The 21,076-nt window shown below is 37.1% G+C and overlaps 2 protein-coding genes across 2 annotated transcripts; one reads left to right on the forward strand and one right to left on the reverse strand.

The window, feature by feature from the left end:
- Positions 1-1,300: 1,300 nt before the first annotated feature.
- On the reverse strand, positions 1,301-8,302 carry LOC109569398 (olfactory receptor 52A1-like). The gene is made up of 2 exons (XM_019974746.2): positions 8,266-8,302; positions 1,301-2,268 (listed from the first exon to the last, which is right to left on the reverse strand). The coding sequence occupies exons 1-2, from the start codon at positions 8,300-8,302 to the stop codon at positions 1,301-1,303; spliced, it is 1,005 nt and encodes a 334-aa protein (XP_019830305.2).
- An 8,901-nt stretch (positions 8,303-17,203) lies between these two features.
- LOC109569453 (olfactory receptor 52M1-like) lies at positions 17,204-18,199 on the forward strand. Its single transcript, XM_019974810.2, has one exon. It carries the CDS (start codon positions 17,204-17,206, stop codon positions 18,197-18,199), a length of 996 nt encoding a protein of 331 aa, XP_019830369.2.
- The last annotated feature ends 2,877 nt before the right edge of the window (positions 18,200-21,076 follow it).

Raw genomic sequence — 21,076 nt, forward strand, 5'->3', positions numbered from 1 at the left:
CACTGTGGTATAAAGTAACCTTAGGTATGCAACTGATTAAACTGGTGAACTGAGAAAGATGGCACAATTTCCATTACCATGTCTGGGTTATTGCTCACATTTAAGGATCCAAATCCAGAAGAACAATTTATGAAAGTTGGAGTGAAATTATATCTGTATTGGAAGAAAGATTTCTCTTCCCCACTTCTGGACATGAAATGAGCCTACCCATGAATGTAGCCATATCTGAACTGATATGAATGATAATACCACTGGGGTAAATGATGATTACAGGCCAAACTAAGCCATGCCACCTGACTGACCATGAGTGAGAATACCTGCAAGCCCATATACGAAAAGGTCAGCAGGCTTTGACTCCTATCATTATTAGGACTGTGTGACTCTTTCCCAGGAGACGCAACAATTTAGACACACATCTAGATGCCAAACACAGGGCTAGGCAGAACTATAGGAAATGAAACTGAGCTGTGGGTTGATTGTCTCTTACTCTGGGAAAGCTCCAACTCATGGAGAATCACCTAGGAATTTCTCTGTGCTTGCTTGAAGACTGGAGTTTTGGTAGGGCAGCCAGATTTCAAGGCTAGCTTACAATGGTTAAGGTGGCAGTTTCATTTGAGGGATGCTCTAGGGGTAGCAGAAATGATGTCAATAGCACCAGTAGAAAGTCTGTGGTAGCAACTGTGCACCTGGACAAAAGCTCCTTCAGCTATGACTGTTGCACTAGGATATCTACCCTAGACTGTAACCAACATTCTCTGTTCTCATCTAGTAGGATATATTAGGAATGTAGGTAGACTCAAGAAGCTACTCCAAATGAGGGACTCTGATTTGGTATTTTTAAAGTTTAAGCCAGGAAGATATGAATGACAGTTTGTTTTTAGTTACTGGAATATTACAGCACTTTAAGACAAAATGCCAAAATTCTGGGCTGCAGCAGAGACAATGGTTTAAGATGTAACTGTAGTTTAAAATACAAATATTGCAAAAGGTAAATATTGAAAAATATTAATGAATTGTCCTATCAATAAATAACATAATTACAAATTAAATGAAAATTAAAAGAAAGCAATAAAAATGAAATTAGAAACAAAATTATTAAATAGAACTAATATCAGTATTAACCTGAAGAGATTTTATTTTATTCTATCTGTAGTTTGTGAAATAAATGTCTAAAAGTTTGAGTATGATGAAGTGAAGTCTTTAACAATGAATACACAGAGTTTAGCCAATGTCATCTCTATCTTTAGGAAATGAAAATATTCTTCCTATGATCTTAATATTTGATGGATCACCGTTATTATCAGTGATTCAGGAAAAATATCCATGCCACATGCTTGCGAATTGCCTTGTTTTTCACACCATAGACAATAGGGTTGAGTGCAGGTGGCACAAGGAGGTAGACGGTAGACAGAAGAATGTGGGTAGAGGGCACAACATGTCCAAACCGATGGCTGAAGAAGGAGAAAAAGGCAAGAATATAAAACTCAAGGAAAACAAAAATGTGAGCTGTACACGTGTTGAACGCTTTAAGCCGTGCCTCCTTTTGGTGTAGACAAAAAACAGCCTGGAAAATAAGGATATAGGAAATGAGGATGAAAATCATGTCAAATCCTAGAATTGTGAAACCTACGAAAAGATCACATGTTTTATTGACATGAGTGTCCTCTGCAGCCAGCTTGACCACAGCCATGTGCTCACAGTAAGAGTGGGCAATTACAATGGATTGGAAAAAATGCAGTCTTTTGAGTAGAATGGGTAAAATGCCAACGAGCACTGCTGCTCGGATTGCCACAGCCAGCACCATACTAACCAGGAGGAAAGGTGTAAGGGTGGTTGTGTGCCTCAAAGGATCACAGATGGCAACATAGCGATCAAAGGCCATTGCCAACAGGATTCCAGATTCCATGCCCTGCAAGGCATGGATGAAGAACAGCTGGGCTAAGCAAGCATCAAAGGCCGTGGAATAAAAGCCAAACCAGAAGATAGCCAACATTTTCAGAGCAATGGCTACACAGAGTCCTATGTCAGTGGCTGCCAACACTGCCAAGAAGATGTACATGGGCTGGTGCAGACTGAGTTCTGTAGGGATAATGATCAGTAAAATGATGTTTCCCAGAAGAGCCACTAAGCACACAGCAAAGAAGGAAAACCCAATCCAAAACTGCACATGCTCCAGTCCAGGGATACCAATCAGTGTCACTGTTTTGGGGTCCATATATGACATGTTCATGGATTCCACGGATGTTAGTGATTGATCTCTTTTCACCACTGATTATCATACCTACAGAAGAGAATGAATGAGAAGTGAAACAGGACACTGACCTCACTATCATTAAGACATATCGGACATTAAAGAAATAAACTTAGTGCTTTAGATGACAATCAGGCCAGAATATTGAGAGGTTCTATGCAGGATGACAGAATGGCAGTAGAAAGCCATCCTACAAAACCTTTACTAAAGACAACAGGGAAAAGTCTCAGGATTTCTAACCTACCATTTATGTAAGTAGAAACTATGACTCAGAACACTCTTCTTGCATTTTCCTTGACCTAGAGTCTGGGCTGTTTGCAAAACTGTCAGGCTTTCTTTCTTTATCTCTAGATACCAACCCAATTTTGCTGTAAGTGAAAATTCTCCGTAGGATTCTTAAGGATCCAGAAAGTACTGTTTCTATCGCCCATGATCATTAGTCCACAATCCTATTGGGAATCTCCACCCTTAAGCAGTCTACTCCTGGTCCCAGAGAGCATGCTATTTATCCCCAAGTCATTGGCATTAGTTCTCAATTGTAGATCGGTAGGAGTGAGTTTAGCTATCTTACATTCACTTATTCCAATATCAAGATGCTGAACAAGTCACTATTTGGCAGGGCATTAAGCATGCCCCTTAGAGGAGACTTGGAGAAGGTGATCTATTTTTAAAGGCTTCTGGGGTTGTTGGTTCTATAAATTATCCTTCATTTATGTTTAAGGAGAACTGTTGCATGGAATAGGGAAGGTGAAATACAGAGGATATTTTTACAGGGAGGCTTTAGGAAATTAAAAAAAAAAAAAAAAGAATAGAGAGAAATATTTCAAGAAGGGTAATAGCTAAAAATAGGGTAGAATTGAGTCAAAAGCAGAACTAAGATAGTTTACATGTAACATATAGCTGGATTCATGATATTATGCTTTTCCCCCACAAGTTAAAGTTCAGTAGATAACTAGTCGTATATCCTTCTGCTTTATGCAGTGGGGATCCGACTTTTCTTTTTAATAGCTTTACACTGTACTGTGATCCCAAATTGTACTATGACTCTCTATACTGTGGTTCATTAGCTGTGGCTTGGATTCTGAAGCACTTTTCAATATAATGACCAACTCTTAGTACCTCCCTAGTTTTATACTCTTTTCTGTATTTGACTTGGGTTCCCTTTTATAAGAACTTAATCTTAAATTTAAGAAATTTATTTTTATTTCCTATTAATGTCTATTTCATTAATCATTCTGTAATTTTTGGACCACTTCGCATTTTACTACTTTCTGTCCATGCCTAAAAACTGATTGAAACTACTCCCACAAAGAGGTTTCCTCTGATCTGGTCATATTCATATACCATGGAAAAGGAAGCCATTTATGAATATAAGTGGAAGTCTCTATTTTTGTTTGTCTATGATGTCAGTCTCTTGAATAGATCATATAAGTAGCTGTTTCATAGCCACTTAAAGCACATGTACAACCCACTCCAGTGTTCTTGCCTGGAGAATCCCAGGGACGGGGGAGCCTGGTGGGCTGCCGTCTACTGGGTTGCACAGAGTTGGACACGACTGAAGCGACTTAGCAGCAGCAGCAGCATAGAGGTATAAAAGGGATTTTTGGTGTAATAATTCTCATATGAATGAAAAAAGAATGATGGAGTTACACTGAGATCTCTTTGCTTGTGATCCTGCACCAATATGAATGCTATATACTGTACTGATATTAATACTATAGTCATAATAGTCATAAGATATGGATTAAAGCAATAAATGTTATGACAAATAATTTTCTTTTATATTTCTATGTAGTATTTGGAAGGATGTAGTGGGAGAAATGATGAAATGTGTGGAAGATGTTGCTAATAATTATGTGTGAGTTGTGAGAAATGATAAAAGCTAAGAGAAAAGGCAATCTCAGAATCCAAATAAATCAGTATCTCATGAATTCAAAAATTGCCTGAATTGTAAAGGCAAAAATAAATAGTCACACCCACTTGATGACAATGCTTTTATCAGATTAGTTGTCTAATTATCAGTAATTGGATCACAGAGAGTCTGACAGGATTGAGAGACTAAGCACAGCATAGCACAGTTAACACTGGTAGGCTGCAGTCCATGAGGTTGCTAAGAGTCAGACACGACTAAGCAACTTCACTTTCACTTTTCACTTTCATGCATTGGAGAAGGCAATGGCACCCCACTCCAGTACTCTTGCCTAGAAATTCCCATGGACAGAGGAGCCTGGTAGGCTGCAGTCCATGAGGTTGTGAAGAGTCAGACACGACTGAGCAACTTCACTTTCACTTTTCACTTTCATGCATTGGAGAAGGCAATGGCACCCCACTCCAGTATTCTTGCCTGGAGAATCCCAGGGATGGGGGAGCCTGGTGGGCTGCCATCTATGGGATCACACAGAGTCAGACATGACTGAAGCCACTTAGCAGCTTTTTGTTTGTTTGTTTTAATTTATTTGTTTAATTGGAAGCTAACTACTTTACAATATTGTAGTGGGTTTTGCCATACATTCACATGAATCAGCCATGGGTATACATGTGTCCCCCATCCTGAACCACCTCCCATCTCCCTCCCCATCCCATCCCTCAGGGTCATCCCAGTGCACCATAGTTTTTAAATAATCCAGTCACATACAGGATCATCTAATTCTTACTTATTGAGAAGAAGAGGAAGAAAAGGTGCTAATAGATGATCTCCAATAGAATCAATAAGCCAGAAAGGAGATTGGGATATCTTTTGCCCAGTCACAAAGAAGACTAATATTTTGTATAAATTGATAAGATACTAAACCTTTTCAAGGCTTGCAATTTTCCCATATTGTCTTACTTTCCATATCACTCAAACATATACCATATCTCTACAGACATAGATGGTCTGTTGCTCATAATTATTCTTTTTAGTTTTCAGGAAGCCGAAGAACATTAGAGTCAACAGGCCTCCAGGTGACTTGAATCCAGAATCATGGGAACCATTTTTCATACACAATAAATTACTTGAGGACTATAAATAACAAAATGAGACCAAATTATCTGGAAAATTATTTCAAATCTAAATTATATTAATCTAGCTCCCCCACTCTCTTTTTGTTGATGAAAAATTCTAAACACAGAGAACAGAAATGACATTGTGATGGAAAGAAAAATGAATGACCAAGGCAGCATTTTAAAATGTTAGTCTATTTCCCTCTAGCAGAAGCAGTAGGCTGAGCGTGAGTGAGCACACTGCCCAGCAGGTCATCCCTGGGCTCTTTTCTGTCCCATTTACTCTAAGGGCTTAGAATTCTAAAGGCTTAAAGTACTCTTTGGAATTACAGTTTTAGGTATACAAAGCTTTGGTATGTGCTGATAACCCTCTGAATCTCTTAGATATATTTTTAAAAAACATTAAAGTTATTCATTATTTTTTAATTTAATTTTATTTTTTAACTTTACAATATTGTATTGGTTTTGCCATATATCAACATGAATCCACCACAGGTATACATTATTATAAAGGAGACTTACTGAGTAGCCAGGTTTTAAATATGTTTTATTCAAAGCTAACTATACTAATTGAATGTCACAGAAGAGTTTGATAGTTGTTGAGAGGTAAGGATGGTTGGATGGCATTACTGACTCAATGGACATGAGTTTGAGTAAGCTCCAGGAATTGGTGATAGACAGGGAAGCCTGGCATACTGCAGTCCATGGGGTCATAGAGTGAGACAGGACTGAGCAACTGAACTGAACTGAAGAGGTAAGGATCTAAGAAGACTGTCAGTAATGGGTTTTCCCTCTCAGAGGTTGCAAATGTAGACTGTTTCCTGACCCAGAGCTTTAGTAGTTCACTCACTTACTTCAAAAATCATTAATTAACTAAGATGGCAATGAGAAGATGCCTTTCTGTAGCAAGCATGCAGATTGTGGGGGTTTAAGTGACAGTGACCAAAATATGAGGGTGTCCACCTAGGTAGTTTTCTTCTGAGTGAGGCTCAACTGTCTGCACTCACTTTCAATCCTCACATGATGCCATCACATTTTTGTTTATTTACTTATTTATGTTTTTATTTGGGGTATTATGCTGTCAGTAGTTGTCCAGCCTCAGAATTATTTATCCAGCTTCAGTACACAAACGAAATCAATTTGAAATATGAGGAGAAGAAAATGCTTTCATGCACTGTTGTCATGTTCATTACTTTTACTATTCTTTTTGTCTTCATAGTTTCCTCAGGAATTTATACTAAAGGCTGACATCTCTCCCTTCTTCCCATCTCATTATCTTACCTTCTTTTCTCTACTTTCTGATTTTCATTTTACTCCTTTATAATTGCTCGTCTTTCACTTCTTTCTTCTGTCTTTCCTTCCTTTCTCCCACTTTCTCTATTTTTTTCTCACTTTCTTTTTCTTTGCCTGTCGCACTGTTTTCTCAGAGTAAGGTTTTAATCAGTTGTCCACTCCTTCTGGAATATTTGCCTCCCCATTCTCTCCTTTCTCCAATATGCATTTATTAGTTTGAGATTTTCCATTAAAAATATAATCTCCTTTAGGCGAAAAGCATTTCAGAAATGTTATTCATTGTATATATTTACGTGTATATTTATTCATTTATTTAATATTGTCTCAATCTACAAAGAATTTGAAGCCATTCATATACATAGAATGGTAAAATATTCATTTTTAAAGCATAAAGCAAGAAAGACAGAGAGTTCTCATTTTATAGCTACATTATTGAATAGTAGTATATATATGTATAAATGTAGGTACATATACATGTATTCTTTGTATGTCCCATATCAATATGGTTTAATCTTTTTTGTCTCTATTAGAATTTTACTTTCAAAGAAATACAAACTTCCCTCATGACCCAACAATTCTACTACATAGTATTTACTAAAAAGTAACACATATAAGTCCACGGTAAGTCTTATATAGTAATTTTTGTAGTAGTCTTTTTCAGACTAACCCCAATGACTGAAATGTCCATCAAAAGGATAATGATTCTGTTTCTCAGTATGATGAACTTTTAATATATGTTTACTTTAATATATGTTTAATATATGATTACTACTATGTAATCATCACCTTATTTTGGGGTACTGAAATTTTTCAGTATCTCGGAGACTCCCTTAGGCCACATTCCAATCATCATCTAAACCTGTCTTCATTTCAAGCAACTATTAATATTTCTTGTTTTTATTACCACAGATAAGTTTTACTGTGTCTTAGATTTTATTTGAATTGTAAACTGTAAATTGAAGCTTACTGAGTGAAAAACATAATGAAGAAATACAAGCAAAGGGATGGATATAGAAAAAGAATAGTCTTGAAACAAAGGTCATACATACATTTCATGTCATTACAGTTCATTGTGATAGGGAATATTGTGGGAGATGGAGAAGTTAGTTTGTGTATACATGCATACGTATAAAAATGCATATATATATATAAACACATTCATATATATATATGTACACTTATACACACACACATATATATAATCTTCCTTCTCTAGCTGTATTTCTCACAATATTCCTCATCTATTTTGAATGGTAAAGTATTTAATATGTGGATTTGAAGGAAAAAATGTTTTAGGAAAGAATTAATTTAGTTAAAATTGATTAATCAGAGTTGAAAGTGAAGTCATTTAAGCAAGAATTAATGTCAACGTTTTCTTGGATCAGTAGGATACACTGGAATCCTCTTTTTATTTCTTCATGTTTCTGTTGGTATTTTGCCTTCTTACTACTTATCTCTGGCCCATATAGTCCATGTAATACTCTTTAAAACTTGTAAGTCACTACAGGAGAAGGCAATGGCACCCCATCCAGTACTCTTGCCTGGAGAATCCCAGAGACGGGGGAGCCTGGTGGGCTGCCGTCTATGGGGTCGCACAGAGTCGGACACGACTGAAGCAACTTAGCGGCAGCAAGTCACTTGAATGTATACATTCAAGTATACATGAATGTATACTTAGTTTGGCTATACCTTTTTCCTGTGTCTGGATTGATGTTCCTTTCGGCAGAAACCTTTTTTACCTGGGGCTTGGAGCTGTGATGAGTAAGGAGCCACCATGTTCAGCTCTGCAGTATGAACACAAACAGTTGTTTCAAGCTGCGTTGCACAACAGAGAGTTATTTGTTTTAATGAAGCAGCCTCCCTTTATATATATGTGCATATATACACAAATTTACTTATCCTTTAAACACAATCTTTTAGAAGATAGTGAACCCTTTGTTTTGAGCCAAACACTTGAGGCTCCCTTCAGATCAGATCAATCGCTCAGTCATGTCCGACTCTTTGTGACCCCATAATTGCAGCACACCAGGCCTCCCTGTCCATCACCAACTCCCGAAGTTCACTCAGACTCACATCCATCAAGTCAGTGATGCCACCCAGCCATCTCATCCTCTGTCGTCCCCTTCTCCTCTTGCCCCCAATCCCTCCAAGTATCAGAGTCTTTTCCAATGAGTAAACTCTTTGCATGAGGTGGCCAAAGTACTGCAGTTTCAACTTTAGCAACATTCCTTCCAAAGAAAACCCAGGGCTGATCTCCTTCAGAATGGACTGGTTGGATTTCCTTGCAGTCCAAGGGACTCTCAAGAGTCTTCTCCAACACCACAGTTCAAAAGCATCAATTCTTCGGCACTCAGCCTTCTTCACAGTCCAACTCTCACATCCATACATGACCACAGGAAAAACCATAGCCTTGACTAGACGAACCTTTGTTGGCAAAGTAATGTCTCTGCTTTTGAATATGCTATCTAGGTTGGTCATAACTTTCCTTCCAAGGAGGAAGTGGCTTTTAATTTCATGGCTGCAGTCATAATCTGCAGTGATTTTGGAGCCCAGAAAAATAAAGTCTGCCACTGTTTCCACTGTTTCCCCATCTATTTCCCATGAAGTGATGGGACCAGATGCCACGATCTTTGTTTTCTGAATGTTGAGCTTTAAGCCAACTTTTTCACTCTCCACTTGCACTTTCATCAAGAAGCTTTTGAGTTCCTCTTCACTTTCTGCCATAAGGGTGGTGTCATCTGCATATCTGAGGTTATTGATAATCCTCCCGGCAATCTTGATTCCAGCTTGTGTTTCTTCCAGTCCAGTGTTTCTCATGAAGTACTCTGCATAGAAGTTAAATAAGCAGGGTGACAATATACAGCCTTGACATACTCCTTTTCCTATTTGGAACCAGTCTGTTGTTCCATGTCCAGTTCTAACTGTTGCTTCCTGACCTGCATACAAATTTCTCAAGAGGCAGGTCAGGTGGTCTGGTATTCCCATCTCTTTCAGGATTTTCCACAGTTTATTGTGATCCACATGGTCAAAGGCTTTGGCATAGTCAATAAAGCAGAAATAGATGTTTTTCTGGAACTCTCTTGCTTTTTCCATGATCTAGCAGATGTTGGCAATTTGATCTCTGGTTCCTCTGCCTTTTCTAAATCCAGCTTGAACATCAGGAAGTTCACGGTTCACATATTGCTGAAGCCAGGCTCAGAGAATTTTAAGCATGACTTCACTAGCCTGTGAGATGAGTGCAATTGTGCAATAGTTTGAGCATTCTTTGGCATTGCCTTTCTTTGGGATTGGAATAAAAACTGACCTTTTCCAGTCCTGTGGCCACTGCTGAGGTTTCCAAATTTGCTGGCATATTCAGTGCAGCACTTTCACAGCATCATCTTTCAGGATTTGGAATAGCTCAATTGGAATTCTATCACCTCCACTAGCTTTGTTCGTAGTGATGCTTTCTAAGGCCCACTTGACTTCACATTCGAGGATGTCTGGCTCTAGGTCAGTGATCACACCATCGTGATTATCTGGGTTATGAAGATCTTTTTTGTACAGTTCTTCTGTGTATTCTTGCCACATCTTCTTAATATCTTCTGCTTCTGTTAGGTCCATACCATTTCTGTCCTTTATCGAGCCCATCTTTGCATGAAATGTTCCTTTGGTATCTCTGATTTTCTTAAAGAGATCTCTAGTCTTTCCCATTCTGTTGTTTTCATCTATTTCTTTGCATTGATCACTGAAGAAGGCTTTCTTATCTCTCCTTGCTATTCTTTGGAACTCTGCATTCATATGCTTATATCTTTCCTTTTCTCCTTTGCTATTCGCTTCTCTTCTTTTCACAGCTATTTGTAAGGCCTCCCCAGACAGCCATTTTGCTTTTTTGCATTTCTTTTCCATGGGGATGGTCTTGATCCCTGTCTTCTGTACAATGTCACAAACCTCATTCCATAGCTCACCAGGCACTCTATCTATCAGATCTAGGCCCTTAAATCTATTTCTCACTTCCACTGTATAATCATAAGGGATTTGATTTACATCATACCTGAATGGTCTAGTGGTTTTCCCTACTTTCTTCAATTTAAGTCTGAATTTGGCAATAAGGAGTTCATGGTCTGAACCACAGTCAGCTCCTGGTCTTGTTTTTGCTGACTGTATAGAGCTTCTCCATCTGTGGCTGCAAAGAATATAATCAATCTGATTTCGGCTCCTTTAGATATATCTTTTCTCTCTATGTGATTGGAAAATGGATGGTTCCAAAATTGGCAAATAATTAAATAAATAAATGAAAATCCTTCATTTCCATGTTGGGAAGAATATATATTGACATAAACACTCAATGAATAAATGCATGTGTGTGTATGTGTTTGTGTGTGTGTGTGTGCGTGTGTGTGTGTGTATGTCTGAATACTTAACCTCAACTTTTGTCTATAGTGTAATGTAAACCACTTTTGTCTTTTTAAAGAGTGTGAAATGAGTCATCATTAAAAAGTTGGGCACTGAGGGAAATTATTAGTAAAGTTCAGGGTAATATGGGATGGAGTCTTCCAGTACAAAGCAGATAAGTGAGTTTAGAAGCTGTGATGGAGAGCCAGTTGAAGAAAAATTAGGATGGCAAGAATAAAGTGTAGAGTGTATGACTACTTCTGATACTAGTGAATAGTTTAGTATTCTGGTTTATTAATTGTAACTCTTAGAAGTAATAAATTTAGTTGCACAACACAAAATCAGTATAAGAAATCATTTTGTTTTTGTACAAAATCAGTAAACAATTCTAAAAGAAAATTGAGAAAACAATTCTGTTCAGAATACCAACAAAAAGAATAAAATAGTTATGAACAAACATAAACAAAGAGGCAAAACACTTGAACACTGAAAATTATAAAGCTATTGAGAAAAAAATGAAAGAAGATCCAGGTAATTGGAAAGACATTACGTTCATGGATTACAAGAATTGGTATTGTTAAAATTTCCAAACTGTCTAAAGTGATCTACAGATTCAGTGTAATCCCTATTGAAAATTTAATGGCATTCAAACAGAAATAGAAAAAAAATCTGAAATTCATATGGAATCATAAAAGATCTCAAATAGTCAAAGCAATATTGAGTAAGAACAAAGATGGAGGCATCTCACTTCCTGATTTCAAAATATATTACAAAGCTATAGTAATCAAATGGAGAAGGCAATGGCAACCCACTCTAGTACTCTTGCCTGGAAACTCCCATGGATGGAGGAGCCTGGTAGGCTGCAGTCCATGGGGTCACTAAGAGTCAGACATGACAGAGTGACTTCACTTTCACTTTTCACTTTCATGCATTGGAGAAGGAAATAGCAATCCACTCCAGAGTTCTTGCCTGGAGAATCCCAGGGATGGGGGAGCCTGGTGGGCTGCTGTCTATGGTTTCTCACAGAGTCGGACACAACTGAAGCGACTTAGCAGCAGCAGCAGCAGCATAGTAGTCAAAACAGTATGGAACTGGCATAAAGTCAGAGAAAGCAGATCAATGAAACAGATAACACAGCCTAGAAATAAACCTATACAGTCTACAAGGGTGCCAGAACACAATGGAAAAAGGATATTCTCTTCAATAAATGGTTGGGAAAACTGGACACCCACATGCAGAAGAATGAAATTAGAGCTCTATCTGGCATCATACAAAAAATGAAGTAAAATGGATTAAAGTCCTGAAACCATAAAACTCCTAGAAGAAAATGGAGGGGAAAGGCTTCTTCACATTTGTGTGGGCAATGATGTTTTAGATATGGCATCAAAAATTAGCCAGCAAAGCAAAAATAATCAAATGGGTTTGTGTGGAACTAAAAAAATTCTGTCCTGTTAAAAGGAAACAATCAACAGAATAAACAATAATCTATGGAATAGGAAGAAATATTTGCAAGCCATGGAGTTGTTTAGGGGTTAGGATCCAAAATATATGAGGAATTCATATATTTCATGTAACTCAATGCAGCAACAATAAAGTAACTCCATTAGAAATTAGGCAAGTGACCTGAAGAGATGTTTCTCAAAAGAAGACATGAATGGCTAATATTTATATGAAAAAGGTGTTCAACATCACTAATCATAAGGGAAATGCAAATCAAAGTCACAATGGATATCACCTATTATGAAGGTTAGTGTGAAAAAAAGACAATAGTAACAAACTTTAGACAGACTGTGAAGAAACAGAAATCCCTGTACTCTGTTTGTGAGAATATAAATTAGTGCAGTAATGATGGGACACAGTATGGAGTTTCCTCAAAAATTTAAACAAAGCAAAACACAGAAGTGCCATATTATTCAGTAACTGCACTTTTAGGAATATATCCAAAGGAAATCGAGTCACTCACTTCTGTTTCAAGTTGTAATTAAACTGAGTTAATCAAAGGAATAAACAATATGTCATTTGCCTTTTTGACCTTTTTCAGGATTTCAGGTCCTGTTATGTGGTTGACATTAAATAATATCATATTTTTGAAGAATGGCTACATGTGTCACTAAAATCGGAGGAAATATAGAAATAAACTGCTAGCTCTCAAATTATGTAGATTATCAATTACTTCAAGTACACAAAATAGTCTTCCTTCTGGCACTAATTCCATAGGGACCCCTTTGTGACAAATGTAATTCTTGCTTATCCTCTGAGAATATTATATTGAGGCTGCTACATATAAAAGCTAGGTCTTTGAGTTTCTTGTTGGCTCTAAATCAGTTTCTTGTATAAGCGACTTAGGGTTGTCATGAAAGTAGAGAAGGGTGGAGAAAAGGGTGATCTCAGTATAACTTTATAAGACATGAGATTCTGTAAAACACACCATCTTATTTTATGAATGACCTAAATTCAAAGAAGGAGAAATAGTCTTTGAGCAGAGGAAATACACACTTATTCTCAATGGATGAAATTTTGAAAGAACCAGATGTTAGGAGACATAGATCTTTTCTAAGGATATCATAGAAGTAAGGATTATCTCTCTTTTTAAAATTATTTTATGTTGCATAATTTATTCAAAGAAATAAAACATGGGTAACAAGAAAATGGATACCTTGTGTCATCTGGACTCACAGGTTGGTATCTTCAAGCAGATGTCATCCTAGTGATCATATCATGCATGCTTGTAGACAAAAGCACTTTGATAACTGATGTGTGTATCCTCAGTGTGTGTACTTTTCATCTTTTGCAGTGTTCTATTTTGTGTTTATGCATAAAACATATATGAATAAGTCAAAGACACTGTTGTAAACATTGGATAATAAAATTCTCTGTAGGTTATACAATATATGTATTCATGTACTTTATTGCCCATAGAATCTCATCTGTTGTGTACTCATTGAATCCAAATTACATAAAATTTTAAGTTCATTGTGTTATGACTGCTCTTCCTGATGGAACTTTGTGCTCTTATTTTTTTGATATCTATACCTGTATCTATACCTATGTCTATGTTTTGTATATATTTATATATACACACACGTGCCTATAGATGTGTGTGTATATACATGTATATACATACATATATATGTATGTGTATACATATATGTATACATACATATACATATATATACATGATACATACATATATATATACACATGATATGTGTGTATATACATATATACCATGTATTTCAAATATATATATATCAGTTCCCAAGACCAGAAGTAATATGTTATTTAGATACCATTCTAGGTACCACTTAAGGAGACTTTCCTTTAGGCACATCTGATCTGGTCTGATTGCTATTATTGCTATAGAATTCATATCCCACTCGATAGTTTACTGCATTACAACTTGCTTCTTTATGGTGTTCTTTATAAGGTAAATCGTTCAAAAAGCCACATATGTGCAGTTCAAGAGTTTTTCACTAGAATAAAGTCTTGGTAAATGTAGATGCCTAGAAAACAATTCTTCAGTTAGTGGAATTTGGACCACTTAGGTGCGTTTACATGATTTTGGTAAGCATATTAAGGGATAATTATTTGCTTCTTTATGAGTTCGCATTATCTTCAGAAGAACTTGTTTGAGAACATAAGAACTTGATTGAGAAATCATATTTCTCCTCAAGAGCTGTTGGTTGTACAACTCAGGGTAGCTGCCTTGATGGGAGATGGGGGAGAACAGATAACTAGTAACCAAGGGTTTCTCTACAACAAAATAATTTGTAATGATATAAAGAGTCCTTCTTTTCCTTAACCTTCTTAGCCCCCATCTCCACACCCATCACCTTTATCTGGAGGAGATCCCAAAGGCTTCTTTGCCATGTAGGCTTAGCCCTCCACTAGAACTATGAGAAGCATAAAGCAGTATGATGTATTCAATAACTGATATTTTGGACATCATTAGGTCAATTTACAGAGAGCTTCCCAGGTGGCTCAGTGGTAAAGAATCCCCCCTCAAGGCAAGAGACACGGGAGATGCAAGTTTGATCCCTGGGTTGGAAGATCCCCTGGAAGAGGAAATGACAACCCACTCAAGTATTCTTGCCTGGAGAATTCCATGAACAGACAGTCCAGGGGGTCGCAAAGAGTCAGACACAACTGAGTGAGTGAGCATGCACACAGGCAGGTCAATTTACCAATCAAGTATGAACAGCTCTGCTTGTATTAGAATGTGGGTTTCTGGAGAATAAATGAAGGAGCACAAAAGAGCCTATCTCTACAGTGAAAAAGCCTGTTTGAAATATTGAGTACGGGAAAATATTGAAAAGCATTAACCTTAATAGACATTCATATATATACATATACATATATATTTCATGTATATATGTGTGCATATATATTTATAGGCTTCCCAGGTGGCTCTAGTAAAGAACCAGCCTGTCCATGCAGGAGACTTAAGAAACCTGACTTTTATCTCTGGGGTTGGGAATATCCCCTGGAAGAGGGTGTGGCAACCCACCCCAGTATTCTTGCCTGGAGAATCCCATGGACAGAGTAGCCTGGCAGGCTGCAATCCATAGGGTGGCACAGAGTTGGACATGACTGAAGTGACTTAGCACACACATGCACATATATGTATATATTCACATATGTATGTATATGTATAGTCCTTGTTTATATTTTTGTCCAAAGAACATATAATAATGTCTTTATTTAAAGGGTATACAGTAGAAAAAAACAGGAAAAAACTGACATCATAATATACTGTGCTTCATATTAGACACATAGGCAGTGTGACAAATGAGATCCAGAGGCATGGGATATATTATTGTCATTTAAGAAGCCAACCCAAAGGTGTCAAGATCATTCTCTCATTTGGAAATACTCCAACTGATATCACATTTTTACTGCATGCAGCCTTGTGAATTTTTAGTTATCCAGATTTAATGTGTAACTCCAGAAGCTTGATTGCCTGCATTTTAACTTTCTTTATCTTAAAACAGGAGGTGGAGATATTGTTTATTTCTACTACTTAAATCACCTAGACTGTGGGTTATGCAGTCTTCTAGTGAAACAAGAATTTTCAATAACTCCCAAAAAGTTTTACAGTGTCTCCACTTAATCAATTACAGCCGTGGAAAGTCTTCTCACTTGAGAGAAATACTGATTGAGAGATTAAGGGAGACTTTTCTAAGTCTTGCTCCAAACAACATAGTTTCTGTTTATCACTGACATAAAATCAGCTTGAAGAGGGAAGTCAAAACCCAAGATGGCTTTGGAAGATACTTCTGCATTCTGAGGAATAATATCTTGTATTATTCACCTTGGGGAATCTAAGCATGCTCTTCTTAGACTCCACTTTATCAAGTCATAAATCCATAGTTTAAATATTAACTGTGCACTTTTCACATTGTGATACTGCATTTGGAAAAGTGTGAATATGTTAGCAATATAATTTTCAGGCAACTATCACAGGAAGGAGTGGAAAGGAAATATAAATCCTATGGAACTGGTGGTATGGAGAACTTACGAGTGACAGATGAAAATACACCAAGTCAGGTTATCTACAACAAATTTGGAACCATATAATCATTGGAAAATTAAATATCTTTCATAAATGTTTTACAGAGGAAACTGAAGCAGATAATTTTAGAATATTCTCAACACAGTCACTTATAAAATTGATGTTTTGCTAAAATGAACAGTGGGGAAGTGAAGATTAAGTCATTGATGTGGAAAAATTGCCTTCATCGCCTCCTGCTTTCTCCTTTGATTTTTAAGTTCCCACCACTGACACTCATGTCTGTTTGCTCCTGCTTCACAGTAATTTTTCTTGCTATTTCCATTCCAAGAATGTCTGATATCCTAGATAGAGTGTGAGCTCCAAAATTTAGATATCAGCTTACATAACATTTTTATCACCATCCTATTGTGATGATTTTCTTGTAGAGTGTAATCTCCTTGAGAAGAATATCTGATGTGTGTTACTTTATTCCCAGTGCCTAGGACATGGCTTGTTACACAGTAACTGGTTAACAAATAGTTGTTGAATTAAATAAATGTAGAAACTTTTTGTTGGAAATAAATGGATAAGATGACCTATATGCACCTATGGTAATATGCAGTGACACATGAATGATCTTTATGTATTTGCAAACACAGTATTTGGTATGATATTACACATTTTATTTCTCTGATCCTAGTGAATTAAAATTCATGTCATTATGAATTTGAATTGTTTTACAAACAGATCATTAAGGGTCATCCTCAACTAAATCTCCCATATTTCCACCTTCTGGTTGTGATCATCTTGGCATGGCAACTTTGTCTTCGGAAGAACTGATAAAAATCAAAGAAAAAACCATCATGCCTCCTCTCAACACTTCTCATCCCTCTCCTGTCACCTTCTCGCTGATGGGCATCCCAGGACTGGAGCACCTGCATGTCTGGATTGGGATTCCCTTCTGCTCTATGTATGTGGTGGCGGTGGTGGGGAATGTCACCATTCTGGCTGTGGTGAGGGCAGAGCGAAGCCTCCATGAGCCTATGTTCCTCTTTTTATGCATGCTCTCAGTCACTGACCTGGTCCTCTCCACGTCTACACTGCCTCGCATGCTCTGTCTCTTCTGGCTTGGAGCCCATGACATTGCCTTTGATGCCTGCCTGACCCAAATGTTCTTCATTCACAGCTTCACTACCATGGAATCAGGCTTTTTCCTGACCATGGCCATTGACCGTTATGTGGCCATTTGTCATCCACTGCGCCACACCACCATACTGACCCACACTCGCATCACTATAATGGGTATTATTGTGGTGATTCGGGGAGTTGCTTTCTTTTCTCCACACCCCATTCTGCTCAAACAGCTGCCTTACTGCAGAACACGAATCATTGCCCACACCTACTGTGAGTTCATGGCCGTGCTGAAGCTGGCGTGTGTGGACACAGGAGCCACCTCACGTTACAGCCTCAGTGTGGCTTCTATCATTGGCTCATGTGATGCGATTCTTACTGCTGTATCCTATGTCTTCATCCTCCAGTCTGTATTCCGCTTGCCATCTCGAGAAGCTGGCTTTAAGGCTTTGGGCACATGTGGATCCCATGTTTGTGTTATTCTTGTCTTTTACTCCACAACTGGTTTTTCCATTTTCACTCACCGTTTTGGGAAAAATATACCTGCACATATCCACATTTTTATTGCAAATATGTATCTTTTGGCGCCCCCTTTTCTCAACCCCATTGTGTATGGAGTAAGGACCAAGAAAATACGGGAGCATGTTATTAAGGCACTAAGTGTAAAAGTTGCTTGATTTTAGTTGGATCAATGAAGTACATACTTCAAGATACATAGAACTGCAAGAGATGATGTAGGAAAAATAAGTAAACACTTTCACTCCCGTAAGCTGATTTTCACTTACCACCTGAAAGCTGTTATTTACCAGATGTGTAGAATATCTATGGATTCTAACTCAACATATTACTGTAACTTTTTTATTTAGTAATATTAGTGATGAAGTTGTTAATCTCATCCTAAATATGTACCTTTTGGAGGTAGGTACAATAGGGAATGAAAAGTAGATAGAAGGATAGAAAACTTCAGTAGATACTTCTCCCTGCACACCCCCTCCAAAAAAGGAAAAATTATCTAAGATCTACATGCTGAATTTTATAGACTAGGCATTTTGAAGAAATCTTGAGTCCTATATATATGGCTGTGAATATTTAGAACCAGTAATAAGTGTTGTATCTATGACCTGATTGAATGAAATGAAAGGCTTGAGAAAAATGAATAGTACTAATAATACCCAAAAACTAAATAAATTTAATTAAGAAGACATGAGTACTCCCCTCAAGGGAAACAAGCAGAAACAAAAATAATAAACTCATGAACATGAATTTTTGTGAAGGTGTCAACATTGATGTTAGAGCTTCAGTGGCTTTTTAGAGAAAGTATGATTGAGCCAGGAATATTAAAAAAAAAACAATATCTTGAATTCTACTGACTGCTAGAATGTAGTTCATATATTACAGATTTGATATTTAGTAGCTATAATTTTCAAACTGCCACATTACCAAGAAGAGAAAATAACCAGGTGCATGGGTAAGAGTACAAATCCCGTACACTATTGTTTTGCTTAGTAATAACTCAGTGCTTCCAATAGAAGGTAGATAAAGTGATTTTAGGGCTTCTCAGGTGGCACTAGTGGTAAAGAACCCACTTGCCAATGCAGGAAATGTAAGAGATGCAGGTTTGATCCCTGGGTCAGGAAGATCCCCTGAGGAGGGCATGGCAACCCACTCCAGTGTTCTTACCTGGGGAATCCCATGGACAGAGTAGCCTGGCGGGCTACAGCCCATAGGGTCATAAAGAGTTGGGCACAACTGAAGTGACTTAGCACAGCACAACACAAGGTGATTTTAGCAGATGAGAAGTTCTATAGGGATGGTAGTCTCTGGACACTGCTCTGGAGGTTGTCTAAGAAATATATCAACTCTATGCCTTACAGAGAAGCTTTTAGTTGGAGAGCTATTTTGATCCTTTGGCTGGACTTCGTAAAATGTCAGCAGATTCCTTAGACTCACCAAAATTTCTATATCCACTTCCCCTAATATTGATCAGAATTTCATAGATCATATAAAAACATTCTAAATAAATTTAGAAGATATTTTCAATCTTAGAAACTCAATTTTACAATTTGTGATGTTTAAAATTTATGTCAGTCAGTTGTTCCAAATAACACAGTGATTAAGATTCCTGTTCAGGAAATATTGATAATCATCAGTATGTTTTTTAATCAAAATTAGCAATCATGGTTATAGGATTTCACCACATGTGAATTTCACTGTGGGTAGAATTAACAGAAGAGATCATAGAAAAAGAGAAAAGTGTGAACAGAAAATGATGACTGTGTAGAGGGGAGGGGAAAGGACATTCAACTGGTGGTGGGGTTTGAACAAAAATTTGAGAAATGTGAAAAAGCCTTGGTGCATATGAGAAAGAATCGTGGTAGTGGTGCTACAACATCATAGATCATCAGTATTTCAGGATTTAAGGCACTAGACTTTATCTTATTGTATGAGTCCAATCTCTACAATTTTCTTTCTGGGCTTGGCAGTTCTTATTCTACAGGTCTGAAATAGTAGAACCATTAGAATTTCTCAACATTCTTTCCTCAGATAAAACAGAGATCCTGTTACTTCTCATGAGAAATGTGGATAGACCTCTTAGTTTGAAACAAAGAACAATGAGGAAAACACATAATCCAATAGTTCTTATAGGTTCAGTATATTTCCCACAGATAAAAGGTTATGTGTATATGGCTATATCTGTATATCTATATCTTTATCTCCCCTTAACGGCATAAAACTTAGAAATACAAACAAGAGATATACTTTAATCTTGGAATTCTTCCATTTATTTCTCAAGTACTGGTATACCAAGATATATAACCAATTATTTTGCCTCTGTTAAAGAAAAAACATGAATATATGCCTTTATTCCATCTCTTAGAGCTTCAAAGAATTTATAAATATGTAAAACCAGTGCTTTTTTAGTGTACTGAAGTGCTCTATTTTAGTCATAATGATATATTAATCTGTTCATCAGACATATCACACATGCGGAGAACTTATTTTAATATAGATAATATTCTAAGTGACAGTCATACCCTCCCAACCCACACACACCTGGAAATTTTGCCCTTTCTTTTGATAAGACATGGCTAGTCATCCATATTGCTCTGAATCCTATACATATCTTCCTCAGTTTCTCGTGGGTTTACATCCTGATAAATCCATCATAAGTTAAAAATAACAGAGGTAAAAAATGCATACAATACACCTAACCTACTGAATGTCATAGCTTAGCCTCACTTAACCTGAAATGTGCTCAGAACACCTACATTAGCCTACAAATGGGCAAATGCATTTAACACAAAGGCTATTTTATAACAAAGTGTTGAATATCTTATGTAATTTATTGAATACTGAAAGTGAAAAACAGGATGGTTGTGTGGATGTACAGTGCTTGTAAACAAGTTTGCCCTCATGATCACGTGGTTGATGGAACTGTAACTCACTGCACTGCCCAGCAGCAGGAGGGTATCTTACTACATATGGCTAGCTTTGGAAAAAATCAAAATTTAATATTCACTGTACTGTTTCTACTGAATGTATATTGGTTTGCA

The sequence above is a fragment of the Bos indicus genome, chromosome 15 (assembly GCF_029378745.1).
Source record: "Bos indicus isolate NIAB-ARS_2022 breed Sahiwal x Tharparkar chromosome 15, NIAB-ARS_B.indTharparkar_mat_pri_1.0, whole genome shotgun sequence".
NCBI lineage: Eukaryota > Metazoa > Chordata > Mammalia > Artiodactyla > Bovidae > Bos > Bos indicus.

Bases quoted from the DNA above. Each gene is read 5' to 3' on its own strand.
- LOC109569398 (XM_019974746.2), bottom strand. From the start codon at position 8,302: ATGGTGGCTCCTTACTCATCACAGCTCCAAGCCCCAG. The intron at 2,269-8,265 runs GTAAAAAAGGTT...TATGATAATCAG, and splicing joins ATCACAGCTCCAAGCCCCAG to TGGTGAAAAGAGATCAATCA.
- LOC109569453 (XM_019974810.2), top strand. From the start codon at position 17,204: ATGGCAACTTTGTCTTCGGAAGAACTGATAAAAATCAAAGAAAAAACC.